The sequence below is a fragment of the Alexandromys fortis genome, unplaced genomic scaffold (assembly GCF_014885135.2).
Source record: "Alexandromys fortis isolate MF-2015 unplaced genomic scaffold, M_Fortis_MF-2015_v1.1 scaffold_29, whole genome shotgun sequence".
Classification (NCBI taxonomy): Eukaryota; Metazoa; Chordata; class Mammalia; order Rodentia; family Cricetidae; genus Alexandromys; species Alexandromys fortis.
The window spans coordinates 4,544,287-4,556,479 of record NW_026067891.1 but is presented as its reverse complement, the minus strand read 5'-3'; the positions used below and the strand labels follow the sequence as shown (position 1 = coordinate 4,556,479).

General features: G+C 47.7%; 1 protein-coding gene across 5 annotated transcripts; it reads left to right on the top strand.

The window, feature by feature from the left end:
• Window positions 1-546: 546 nt before the first annotated feature.
• Rnps1 (RNA binding protein with serine rich domain 1) lies at window positions 547-11,763 on the top strand. 5 transcript variants are annotated; one of them, XM_050166454.1, is made up of 8 exons: window positions 555-683; window positions 4,158-4,345; window positions 4,577-4,732; window positions 6,074-6,265; window positions 7,493-7,595; window positions 7,863-8,016; window positions 10,267-10,408; window positions 10,937-11,763. In XM_050166454.1, exons 2-8 carry the CDS (start codon window positions 4,275-4,277, stop codon window positions 11,034-11,036), a joined length of 918 nt encoding a protein of 305 aa, XP_050022411.1. In that variant the 5' UTR covers window positions 555-683; window positions 4,158-4,274; the 3' UTR covers window positions 11,037-11,763. The 5 variants fall into 5 exon arrangements, with proteins under 5 accessions (XP_049974824.1, XP_050022411.1, XP_049974750.1 ...); XM_050118793.1 differs by lacking the exon at window positions 4,158-4,345 and adding an exon at window positions 999-1,118 and having other exon boundaries at window positions 608-683; XM_050166359.1 differs by lacking the exon at window positions 555-683 and adding an exon at window positions 709-1,118.
• Window positions 11,764-12,193: the final 430 nt, after the last annotated feature.

The window sequence follows — 12,193 nt, the reverse complement described above, 5'->3', positions numbered from 1 at the left end:
GCGAACCTGAACGCCTTTCTTTGCACCTGTTGTTCCCTCTGCCCCTTTTCAGAAATGTCACCTCGGAGACGCCTCCCCTGTTGCAAGTCTTCAACTCCTTTCTTTTTGGCCTCCCTGGTCTCCTGCCGCACCAGTCGACCGAATCCCACCAGCACGGAGACCGCGTCTACGCGATCACCACTACACTACCAGAGTTTTGACTGCACGAACCCACCATCTGTACCAGCCTGTCCCTTCAGAACCGCGCGGCTCTGCTTTGACCCTCTCCCGCCAAGACTGTGCGACGCACCGCTCCCTGCAAGACCTTAGGCCCTACGGCGTAGATCAGGTACTCAGAGTCAATGAGAGAGGTAACCAGAGTAGCTTCTTCCGCCCAGACCCGCTAGACGCCAAAGGGTGGAGCCCTGCGGTCCCGGCCAGCCAATCACCGCGCGCTCCAGGACGCGCAAACCGAGTCCCGGATCCTATAAAAGATCTGCAGGAAAGAAAAAGCAAACCGCTGCGACGCCCTCGTGCAAACAGCCGCTGTCCTTTCATTCTCCACCGCTCTCGTGCATTGGCTGAGGCACCTGACGTCATCGCTGCGCGACGACGCCGTCTTCCCGCTTCTCAACTCTGACGACAGAGCGGCGCCGACCTCCGGGTCTGAGAAGAGCGGGAGGAGGTGGCGGCCTCGGGAAGATGTAAGTTGGGGGAGGAATCCGGCCGCATCCGTACTTCGGGGACCGCCTGCCGGGCTTGGTGGGGCGCATCGTGGAGCCGGTTGCGTCCCGCAGCCCCGCGGTGTGGTAGAGGCCTGCCGGCGACGCGCACAGCCCGAAGAGAAAGAGGGGTTCAGGTCGGGCGGAGTGGGAGGCGTCGAGGCCGCGGCCCGGAAGTGGTCGCCGCGGTCGCAGACGGAAGGGCGATCCCGCACCGTTAGCTCGGCGGCGGCCGGCTTAGCTTGCGGGACTCCCGGCAGCTGCGAGCGCCGCCTCTTCTCTTGTTTTCTCGTCCAGCTGGAGACCTCGGCTCGCCACGCCGGGCCCTGCCTGAGTTGTGAGTGGAGAAAGAGGGTGGGAGGCGAGGTCGATATAGTGGCCGGAGCGGACGGTGCCGATGGTGAACCGGCCTACAAGGTTGGCTTTCTTTTAGATCTCTTCCCACGAGTGTTTATCGATCTCCTGTGTGCAGTCCTCAGCTCCGGGCCTCGAGGGTCCGGCCCCCGGGGTGGACTGAGCACGGTTACCGAGCTGGAAGGGAAAATATTGAGGAGTTACGGTTGATGGTAGAGACGTGGAGTAGGCGTCCTTTCTGTACCTTGTGCTTCTTCGTAGGCACCGCGGCTCAAATGTGCTTTTATATGTCGAGAGTGCTTTGAAGGTTGCCGAAACGGCCTCTGCTCTAGATGTAACTAATTGTTTTCTCCTCTCTCTGGCTGTCGGACGCACGCCTTTCCGGAGGACGGGCAGGTGACCAAGGTCCTGGGCTGGTGCCTGCACTTGGGAGAACAGAGAACCTCACCTTTGCTTTCTAGCACTCGACCACAGCCAGCAAAGTGTTTGCTCACACTATGGTTACAATTTGTAGACTGCTTAAAAATACCAGGTTCTGCTTGCTTCATAAAAGTACTTTCTGATAGTTGGGCTGGGGGTGCCCAAGCGGAATCTGTTCTTTGCCACCGGTACCAACCCGAACCGAAATGTTAAAGCACACACCAGAATTAAGTAACGTAGTATGGGAAAACACAAATATTTAGTATTCTTATATTGGTTATGCTATAAAGGTAATTTTTGTTATCTTATTAAAAAACTAATTTTGGGACCCACACACTACCTTTAATTCCAGCACTCGGGTGTCATGTCTCTTGAATTTGAGGGCTGCATAATGGGACCCTGTCTCGAGAAAGAAAAACCTATTAACTTTGGACTGTCAGTGTCAGTAGTAGAGTCCTTGTTGAGTGGATCAGGCTCCGAGGTTTCTTGGTTTGTCCTGTTTTTGTGTTTTGTTTTGTTTTGGAAACATTGTGTCCAAACATTGTAGACCCGGCTGGCCTCAAGAGATCCTCCTGCCTCTGCCTCCCAAGTGCCGGGTTTAAAGGCGTGCACCACTATTCCCCAGACCATTTGTTTCTGAAGCAGTGACTCTCACTGTAGACCAGGGTAACCTCCACAGAAATCCACCTGCCTTTGCCTCCCAAATGCTGGGGTTAAAGGTGTGTACCACCATTGCCCAGGCCTACAAGAAAAAATTTATGCTAGTTTTGATGTGGCTGCAAGGAAATTCGAGGTTGTGTTCATGGCTCACATTCTTACTGGGCAGTCCTGCTCTGTGTAATCTCTCCCAAAATTAATCTTAAAGTGAGCTGTTACGGACTTGATTAAGCATTCAGAAGTCAGGTGTGATGAGGTAAGAGTGGGTATGGATGTAGTTTCCAGACATGACGAAAGCCCTTTGACTGTCACTTATCGCTGAACTTGAAGTTTTAGTTGGGTGCCTTGTCGGATTTACAGGCAGCCGAGGTCGGGAGAGGTGAAGCTCTAGTCATGGCTCAGTTGATGGGATGCTTTTGCCTACCATGCATGAGGTCCTGGCCTCAGTCTCCAACCCCACATAGAAAGCCCATAATCCCAGGCGGAGGCAAGAGAATCAACAGACTTTCCTGCATAGGACATTTGAAGCCAGCCTCGGCTAGATTATAAAATACGCCTTTAATCCCTGCACTCGGTAGGCCGAGGCCAACCTGGTCTACATAGGCAGTTCCAGGACAGCTAAGGCTACATAATAGAGAGTCCTGTCTCTAAAAAAATTTATAAAACTAACAGTGAGTACCAGCAAGGTGTAGTGGCACGTGCCTTTAATTCCAGAACTCGGGAGGTGGAAGCAGGAAGAATTCCAGGCAAGCCTGGTCTATAGTTCCAGGGCACCAGGGCTATCTAATAGACAGATCCTGTCTCAATAAAGAACATGGTTAAAAATGAGTGCCATGGCCGAGACGGCAGCAGGGAAGCACAGAGTCAAGTGCAGGCACGCTTGCCTACTCCAGACCCTTGGGGGTGTCTGTAGCATGTTTTATAGCCCTGGAAAGGAGCTGTTCCATTCGTCTGTCCAGAGGCAAGGGCTCTTCTCTTTTGGGTTAGAATATTTCCTCAGCAGCATTTAGAAGTGCCGTCTCTGAAATCAAAACCCAATGGTCTATTCTTTCTCTCGTGGTTACAGTTGAAGAAAGGAGGCCTTTGCTTATATTTTGCTCCCTAAGAAGAGAGCACAGGAAGCAGTTTCTAAATTCAGTTTTTGTTAGTGTTATTTAGCATATTGCTAAACCTTTAAACAAACTGTAAGATCTCGCCCCCTTCCAAGTTTCAAGGTGCAGAAAGAATTCAGTATTTGTGCCTGCCTGACTGCTGCCTAGATCCAGCAGGTCACATTTTCCCACGTTTGCTTTATGTTTACCCACCTGACAGTCTTACAGGGTATCTTTGTGTAGCCCTCCTGGCTGTCCTAGAACTAGCCCTGTAGAGCATGCTGGCCTTGATCTCTTCACCTTCTTTGTCTCCCAAGTGCTGACATTAAATATGTGTGCCACAGCCTGGCTTTATGTTCTTCTGTAATGTTTTTGTCCATTTGTGTTGAATATTTAATGTTTTGGTGTTTGTCATCCTCAAAATGACCTAATCATCACTCCAGTGTATGCACAAAGGAAATTACAGCAAGAAGACAAATCTGAGCATGGCAGTTGATCTACCAATTGGGGTTTTCTCCTCTAAAGCCATTGTGGTATCTAGTACTTTTTGAAAGCCAGCAAACTTAGCAGTGAACTCTAGAGTTGTGCATGCTCTGAAATAACGTTGATAGGTACAATTACCACCCATTTCTTTAATGAAAACAATGAGGAATCTTAATGTTCCTCCTGTGTGTTGGGCATGTAATAAATTTTGTAAATTTTTTTCTATTTAAAAAAACTAAGGTGGCCGTTCCATTTGTGCCTCTTATGGGAGTAGGAAAAAAAACCCATGAGGGAAGTAAGGGCTGTCCTCTGAGTGTCCAGGCTGTGTGGACACTTGCTGTTTGCTGTGTTCCCTTGCTCTTTTCTTGTGTGTTCAACTTTTTGTTGCAAAGTAGATTTGTTGCCTTGTCAATTCGTTTACTCTATTTAAATCCTTTTATCTTGTTACTAGGCTGCTCTTTGGCGTAAATTGCAATCGATTAGGGATCGTTTCTCAGACTCGAGTTAGAAGTGAGAGTTCAGATAAGTGAGGCCGACATTGCTGCTTTGAACACCTCAGAAGGGGAGAATGGATTTATCAGGAGTGAAAAAGAAGAGCTTGCTAGGAGTCAAAGAAAATAATAAAAAGTCCAGCACTAGGTAATCCTTCTGTAAGATTTTTCTAGTGCTATTTTGGGGGTGCTTGCTGTTTTAGGGACCCTCAGAGAGGGGGAAATTTTGAGTTCTACAGTGAGTGTCCTAACCCACAGGTGGTTTTGCTCTGTGATCACCTGGGATCTTAGTATTCCCTCTGGACCCCACTGCTGGGTTGTACTATTCCAGGGCTTGATCAAGGGAGCTTGCAACCTCACATTCTTCCTCACCATGCAGGGCTCCTTCTCCTACCAAGCGCAAGGACCGCTCTGACGAGAAGTCCAAGGATCGCTCTAAAGATAAAGGGGCCACTAAAGAGTCAAGTGAGAAGGATCGTGGCAGGGATAAGACTCGGAAGAGACGCAGTGCTTCAAGTGGAAGCAGCAGCACCAGGTGGGGCAGAGGGGCCACTACTGCAGCCCTGTCTTCCTTCACGGTGAAGCCCACCAAGGACGACCTTTTCTTTTTAGGAGGGTGACACGTTTGTGTGTTAGGAAGTGAGAGATCAGCCTTGGGTGTTAAATTCCTTCCCTTGGGGAAATGTAAAGAACATCTGCCCTTCCTGTGCTCCTACCAACAAACCAATGTCAATGTCCACTGACACTCCAAGGAACTGTTGAGTTTGTTAGGGTTACTAGTGCCGTGGGTGCAGGCTTGCTCTCAGGTGTGGGTGATGACTCCCCTGTGGTTGTGTAGATGGAGTTCCCACCTCCTCATAATCCCCTACTTAAAGCATCTGCGAGGCTGTGCGCAATAAGGTAGAATTGCATCCTACAGCTGGTTGGAAGGGCTGGCTGAATACTCCCTGAGGATCCCTTCACCTCCCTGTCTCTCCCTTCCAAGAGACCAGCCCAGCTGTGATGACCTTTGGTGTGCAGGCCCAGCTGAACTGAGAATAACAGCAGTTTGGCTGGGAGGGTAGTACTGTATAATGTGTTACACAAGAGCTTTCTACTTACAGGATTTTATTAGTGCCTAAGAATTGCCAATTAAATTGAGGCCAAGGGAAAGGTACCTTTTCTTAACTACTTTAAAAGCAACCAGACCTGACAAGACCCTAAGTTATGGCATGCTGATTTTGAGTTTCATCTCATGTATGATATATGGTCTTGATATGTAATGTATGTTGCATATGGATATGAACACTTCTATGATACTAAGAAATGTGATGTTTAGATGTCACGAACTGTTTCTCTCGCAAGTATTAGTCATTCTTTAATTCTGAATTGAGATTGGATGGCTTCAGTCTAGAGCCTTTTTTTTTAAGTATATGAGTTTTGGCTCCATGTATGCATGCATACCATGTGCGTGCCTACTTCCCACAGAAGCCAGAAGAGGGCATTGGGTCCTCTGAAACTATCACAAGGCAATTGTGAGCTGCCATGTGGATGCTGGAAACAAAACCTAAGTTTTCTGGAAGTGTTTTTAGTTGCTGAGCTGTTTTTTCAGCCCCTCGAGCTCAGTTTTTGGTAGTTGAAAGCCTGCCTGAGTATCTACAGCCCTGTTGCAAGCTGAGGTGGTGATCTGACCTTGGCTAGACTCCTGCCTTTTCTCCATTGGTAAAGTTTAGGGTTCTGTACAGGTGACAACAGTCTGTCTTTTCTTTCTGGACCTGTCAGGTGTCATTGCTGATGACTTAAAGAACTAGGAGGTCCATTTCCTGCTGGGCAGTCTTTGTGCAGAAACATGACTCTTGCTCATTGTTGACTCTCTGATCCCCCACCTTTTCCTCAGGTCTCGATCCAGCTCAACTTCCAGCTCAGGCTCCAGCACCAGCACAGGTTCAAGCAGTGGCTCTAGCTCCTCCTCTGCGTCCAGCCGCTCTGGGAGCTCCAGCACATCCCGGAGCTCCAGCTCTAGCAGCTCCTCCGGCTCCCCCAGCCCTTCCCGGCGCAGACATGACAACAGGCGGCGCTCCCGCTCCAAGTGAGTGCACGGTGGCTAGCCTGCTCATTGCCATGGCTATAAATAAGAAGATTGGATCAGGGACTGACAAGATGCCTCAGCAATAAAGGGTTTTGCTGCCAAGCTTATGACAATCTGAGTTCAATCTCCAGCATTCACATGGTGGTGGGTGTGTGGTCACTCCCACAAGTTGCCATCTGACTTCCACATATGTATGCACTATAGCACAAAAAAAAAGTACATATTTTTTAATAGTTTGTTTGTTCTTTATGCACAATGGTGTTTTGCCCACTTGCATGTCCATGTGAGGGTGTGGGATCCCCTGGAACAGGAGTTACCAGACAGTTGTGAGTTGCCATGTGGGTGCTGGGGATAGAACAATTGAACCTGAGTCCTCTGGAAGAGCAGCCAGCGCTCTTAACTGCTGAGCCATCTCTCCAGCCCATGATTGATTGATTGATTGATTTAAAGTATGTCATGGGAAAGTGGTGGTGCATGCTTAATCCCAGCTCTCAGGGTGGTCTACAAGTTATCCTCTAACCTCCACACGTGTTGCCCTGGCACTTGCCCACACAGAATAAAAGAGTTGCGGGGGGGGGGGGTGTCTTAATTTGAAGGGTTTCTAAATCAAGGATAACATCTTATTTCGGTGTTCCTTTGCTGTGAAAAGACACATGACCAAGGCAGCTCTTATAAAGGAAAGTGTTTAATTGGAGCTGGCTTACAGTTTCAGAGGTTTAGTCCATTATCCTCATGTGGTGGGGAGTACATCTGGATGTGAAGGCAGCAGAAGAGATAGACACTGAGCCTGGCTTGGGTCCTTGAAACCTCTAAGCTCACCTCCAGGACTCCAACAAGACCATACCTCCAAATCCTTTCAAATAGTGCTATTCCCTAATGACTAAGCATTCAAATAAATGAGCCTATGGGGCCATTCTCATTCAAACCACCATGGTAATAATATAAGTGATTGGTAAGAATTCTTGGCTGTTCAAGCTAAGTAGAAACCTTAACACCGTTGCTGAGGCCGACTTTCACTAGGCAGTGTAGGTTGGCTTTGAACTTGTAGTATTCCTCCTGCCGTGACCTCCTGGGTGCTGGGGTTTTAGGCAGATACTACCACACCCAGTTGATATTTTTCTTCCTTTTTCCATGTTGGGGACCAAATCTGAGATCTTGCCCTGAACTCTATCCTCAAACTCACTATGGTTGGTGGAAACTGAATTTCTGGGTGTTTTGTATTTTCAGATCCAAACCACCTAAAAGAGATGAGAAAGAGAGGAAAAGGCGGAGCCCTTCACCTAAGCCCACCAAAGTGCACATTGGGAGGCTCACCAGGAATGTGACCAAGGTACGAGTCACTGATCCATGAAGGCTGGACAAGCTGGTGTCTGGCAGCAGGTGCACCTAGAATGTAATCCATGACTTGATTGGAACACTGTTTAATTCTTTTTATTGGACTTCATTTATTATTTATATTCAGGAGACTTGTACCCCGGTAACACATCTTGTGTGGCAGAATGTTTTCACACTAGTGGGGATTTACTCAGCATTTAGTGCATTCCCTTTGACCCTTAAGTAATAGATAGGTAAACAAGGATGTGACCTTTCTCTCTAGGATCATATCATGGAAATATTTTCTACTTATGGGAAAATTAAGATGATTGACATGCCTGTAGAAAGGATGCATCCTCATCTATCCAAAGGCTACGCATATGTAGAGTTTGAGAATCCAGATGAAGCGGAGAAGGCACTGAAACACATGGATGGAGGTGAGTGACCCTGTGGCCACCCTTAGCCCTGTCACCTCTGTCCTCACAGAGACCTGTTGTTTGTGGGACCATTGGAGTAGGTTTCCAACTCAGGTTCTTTTGAGTCTCAGTGGAGCCCTAATTGTGTAATCTCTTATTCTTTTGGCTTTTGAGGGGCTCACCACCCAGCTCCCAAATAAATCACACACGGAGGCCTTAGCTTGGCTTGTTTCTTGCCAGCTTTTTTTTTTAATATACAGTTTTTAAAGATTTATTTATTATGTATATAGTGTTCTGTCTGCGTGTGTGCCTACATGCCAGAAGAGAGTGCTGGATCTCATTACTGCAGAGACTGAGAGCTGGCAGCTCACAATACCATCTGGGCCATTAACCTGTGTTGGGGGAACCTTAGTGTCCTCAGATGCCTATTAAGCTTTACAAATATCTAAAAGTTTTAATTGGAGTTTTGTTGTTGCTTTTCTGTATGGGTTTTCTTTGATACTTAGCCACTTTAATTCCCTCAAGTGTTCCAAGAGTTCAGCATAAACTACCTGTGTTGTTCATATCAGCTCAGGTTCTATTAGTGACACCTTCACTTTCAGAGTGCTTGTCATCTGGTATTGCCAAAGTGCCTTTTTTGCTGATCAGTTAAAAATCCAGTGAACCAACTGTGTGATGGTGGTGCACACCTTTAATCCCTGCACTCTGGGAGGCAGAGGCAGGTGGAGTTCAAGGCCAAACTGGTCTATAAGAGCTAGTTCCAGGACAGACTCCAGAGCTACAGAGAAACCCTGTCTCGAAAAACACGGGGGTGGAGGATGGGGGAGATTCAGGGAACTAGAGTGGCCTTTGCTGGCAGTTGGCTACTTGATGTCTTATCTTTTGTTCAGGTAATGCAGTGACGTTCTTCATTGGCGCTGGTTAGACTGGATTTTGTCATGAGGGCGCCTGAATTAGCCTCTGGGTATTGCAGGCAGGAGCCTTTGTCAACACTGAGGCTAGGTTTGGGCTCTAGGGATCCTAGATGTGGAAACAGTCTGTAGCTGTTAGGTGTCCCTAAGTTTGCACCTCAGTGCTCTTTGCTTTTCTCTCTCAGGAACCCTATAAGTTCCTGAGGTTTGTGTCCAACAGTGCCTCCTCCCTGTTTTTGAAATCATCCCTAAATTTTTCTTTGTCTTTCCTTTTATTTGGAAATTAGTTCATGTAGATAGCTGTAGAACTCTTCAAACAAGTGTCCTTTTTTTTCTTTCCCCAGCCTGAGCTTCCCACTCAGGCTTAAAAAGGAAGTTCAGGGCCAGGTGTGCCTTTAATCCCAGCAATTGGGAGGCAGAAGCAAGTGGATTTGTGAGTTTGAGGTTGGTCTGGTTGGTCTACCTAGTGAGTTCCAGGACAGCCAGGGCTGTGTAGTGAAACTCTGTGAAAAAAGAAACTCAGCTACTGATGGCACCTTCTTGCCCCTGCCAAGAGCCTCCATTCTGCCCTTAAGTCCCGAGCTATCTTGTAACTTGTTCCATAGCTGGTGGTTCTGTGTCTTCTACCTAACAGGTTTCAACACATTTTCAGAATTGTGTGTTGTACTAGGACAGGCCAAGCAGTTTCTTTTTTTTTTTTTTTTTTTTTTTTTAAAGATTTATTTATTAATTATGTATACAGCGTTCTGCCTGCATGTACACCTGCAGGCCAGAAGAGGGCACCAGGTATCATTACAGATGGTTGTGAGCCACCGTGTGGTTGCTGGGAATTGAACTCAGGACCTCTGGAAGAGCAGTCAGTGCTCTTAACCTCTGAGCCATCTCTCCAGCCCCAAGCAGTTTCTTCATTACTTAACCAATGACCTTCCTCCATCAGTGTGTGGATTGTCTGTCTTCAGGGAAGTTGTTCCGGTGCCTCACTTAGTATTTTAAATCTCATCCCTGTGTTAGCTTTTCCTGGTGTTATGATTATTTACCTTGGTATACTGAGCACCTAGATTGGTGCTTGCCTGGGGTAGGTAGGGTTTTATTTTGTATTTGAGACAGGGTCTACCTATGTACCCCCATCTGGTCTTACCAGGACCTTTCTGTGTAGGCGAGGCTGGCTACAAATTCTCAGAGATCTACCTGTTCTGTCTCTGCTTCTCCAATATCTCACTATGTTGCTGAGGTTAACTAAGGGTTACCTCCACCTTCTGAGTGCTGAGATTCCAGGCATGTGGGACCACACCATCATAGGTATGAGTATGGTAAGTACTTAATATTAGAGATCTTATGATTTTGTCCCTTTTTTCTACAGGACAAATTGATGGCCAAGAGATCACTGCTACTGCTGTGTTGGCACCCTGGCCTCGGCCACCCCCACGGCGATTCAGCCCACCCAGGAGAATGCTTCCACCGCCTCCCATGTGGCGCAGGTCACCCCCACGGATGAGGAGGAGGTGAATTAATTGGAATTGCCCTTGACCCATCTTTATGTGATTTATAAACCCAAATGGCTGTGGCAACTCTGGGCTCCTTCATGTTGCCCTCGGGTACTGGTCAGAGAAGGACAGTCAGAATATGTGTATTGACAGGCACAGATGAGGCCCTTCAAGGAACCTCCTCCAGAATCTAAGCTAGCATGGGTCCCTTGAAACCAGTGCAAGCTCTCTGCTCTGGGTGAGGGGCCTGCTTGGCATGGTGCACATGCCTTTCTTTAATCCCAGCACTGGGGAGGTAGAGGCAGGTGGATCTCTGAGTTCTAGGACAGCCTGGTCTACACAGTGAAACCCTGAATGGAAAAAAAAAAAACAAAAAGAAAAAAAGATTACAGGAGTGGTTAAGAGAGGAGCTTTGAGGTCAGATAGCAGAAGCCACACTTCATAGGGTTGTAAAATTAGAGTTATCTTCGAAAAGGCCAGTTTGCCCCCACAGCTGTGCTTCTTGGAGCTTTTTGCTTTTGGCTGACCACGTTTCTCTTCCTGCAGGTCTCGCTCTCCAAGGCGCAGGTCCCCTGTACGTAGGAGGTCTCGATCTCCTGGCCGCCGCCGCCATAGGAGCCGCTCCAGTTCCAACTCCTCCCGATAAGCAGGGACGTTGATTCGTACCTCTGTAACTTATGTTCCCCCAACTCAGTTTTGTCCTTTCTTTAGCCAACGAGGATCTGTAGGGAAGGATCCCATAACTGGGTGGGCTTTGAAGACAGCAGTTGAGTAATTTCCTCTGTAGGAGGATTCTGGCTGCAGAGGTACTGTTAATTCAGGACTGTGCCCAAGTGCCCTGTAGTTTTCTGGCCAGAAAGTTCACCCTTCCCGTTCTTGAGAGTCTGGTTTATAGCAGAGCCAGCTGGGATGAGCAAGTCTTCATATTGCAACACACGGTTTCCACAGATGACCTAGGACCTAGGCAACCTGGTCATGCCCCTGCTGTTGCTGTGCCACATCTGCGGAAAGGGGACCAAGCTGCTGTGCTGTTAGGCCTGACCATGTCCCCTTTGGAGTCCTCGTCAACTTCTAGGGTTAAACACCTTTCTCTTTCCCTACCCCCAGATCTCTGTTATTCTCTGAAATTGGTGAGCCAGTTCTACAGGGTCCTCATGGAACCTGCCGCCACACTCATTGTCACCTGCCGTTCACAGGGATGTTGCAGGTTAAGCGTGGCAGTGTATTCATTGCCTGTTTTTGCTTTTATTGTACAGTCAGTACTATAAATTTTGTTTTGAGTTTTATGACTTTGTAGTATTTTAGATAAAGTCATTTGTACTTGTGTAGAGTGAGAGGACTGTTGAATAAACCTCGGACTAGATGCAAACTGAGTGCTGGTGTCGCTGCCTCCTTCTTAGTCCAGAACAGTCAAAATTGGTGTCCGCCCAACTAGGAACTCACTTTAGGTTAATTCCCGAAGTGGCATTTCTGAAAGCTCTCAGCCAGAGGGACCCAGGGTTTGTGTTTGGAGAGAGATCAATACCGTGGATGAGAAGCTGATTCTGCCTGAGGCTGCTACTACTGTGTTGTGAAGATACGGAAATAATTTCCTGTCCCCTACTGGTCCTGAGTTTCCGATTATCCATTCCCCCCCCCTGCACCACAGAAAAGTCTATGCCAGAAGACTGACTTAGAAACGTTTAAAACAGGAGTAAACATTGAGGTTCCCCTTGCTCAGTGCATATGCATACAGGTGGCTGCTTTTATTTGTGGACTTTCAGTATTGACACAAAAATAAACTTGGAGGTCTTGGAACTTGCT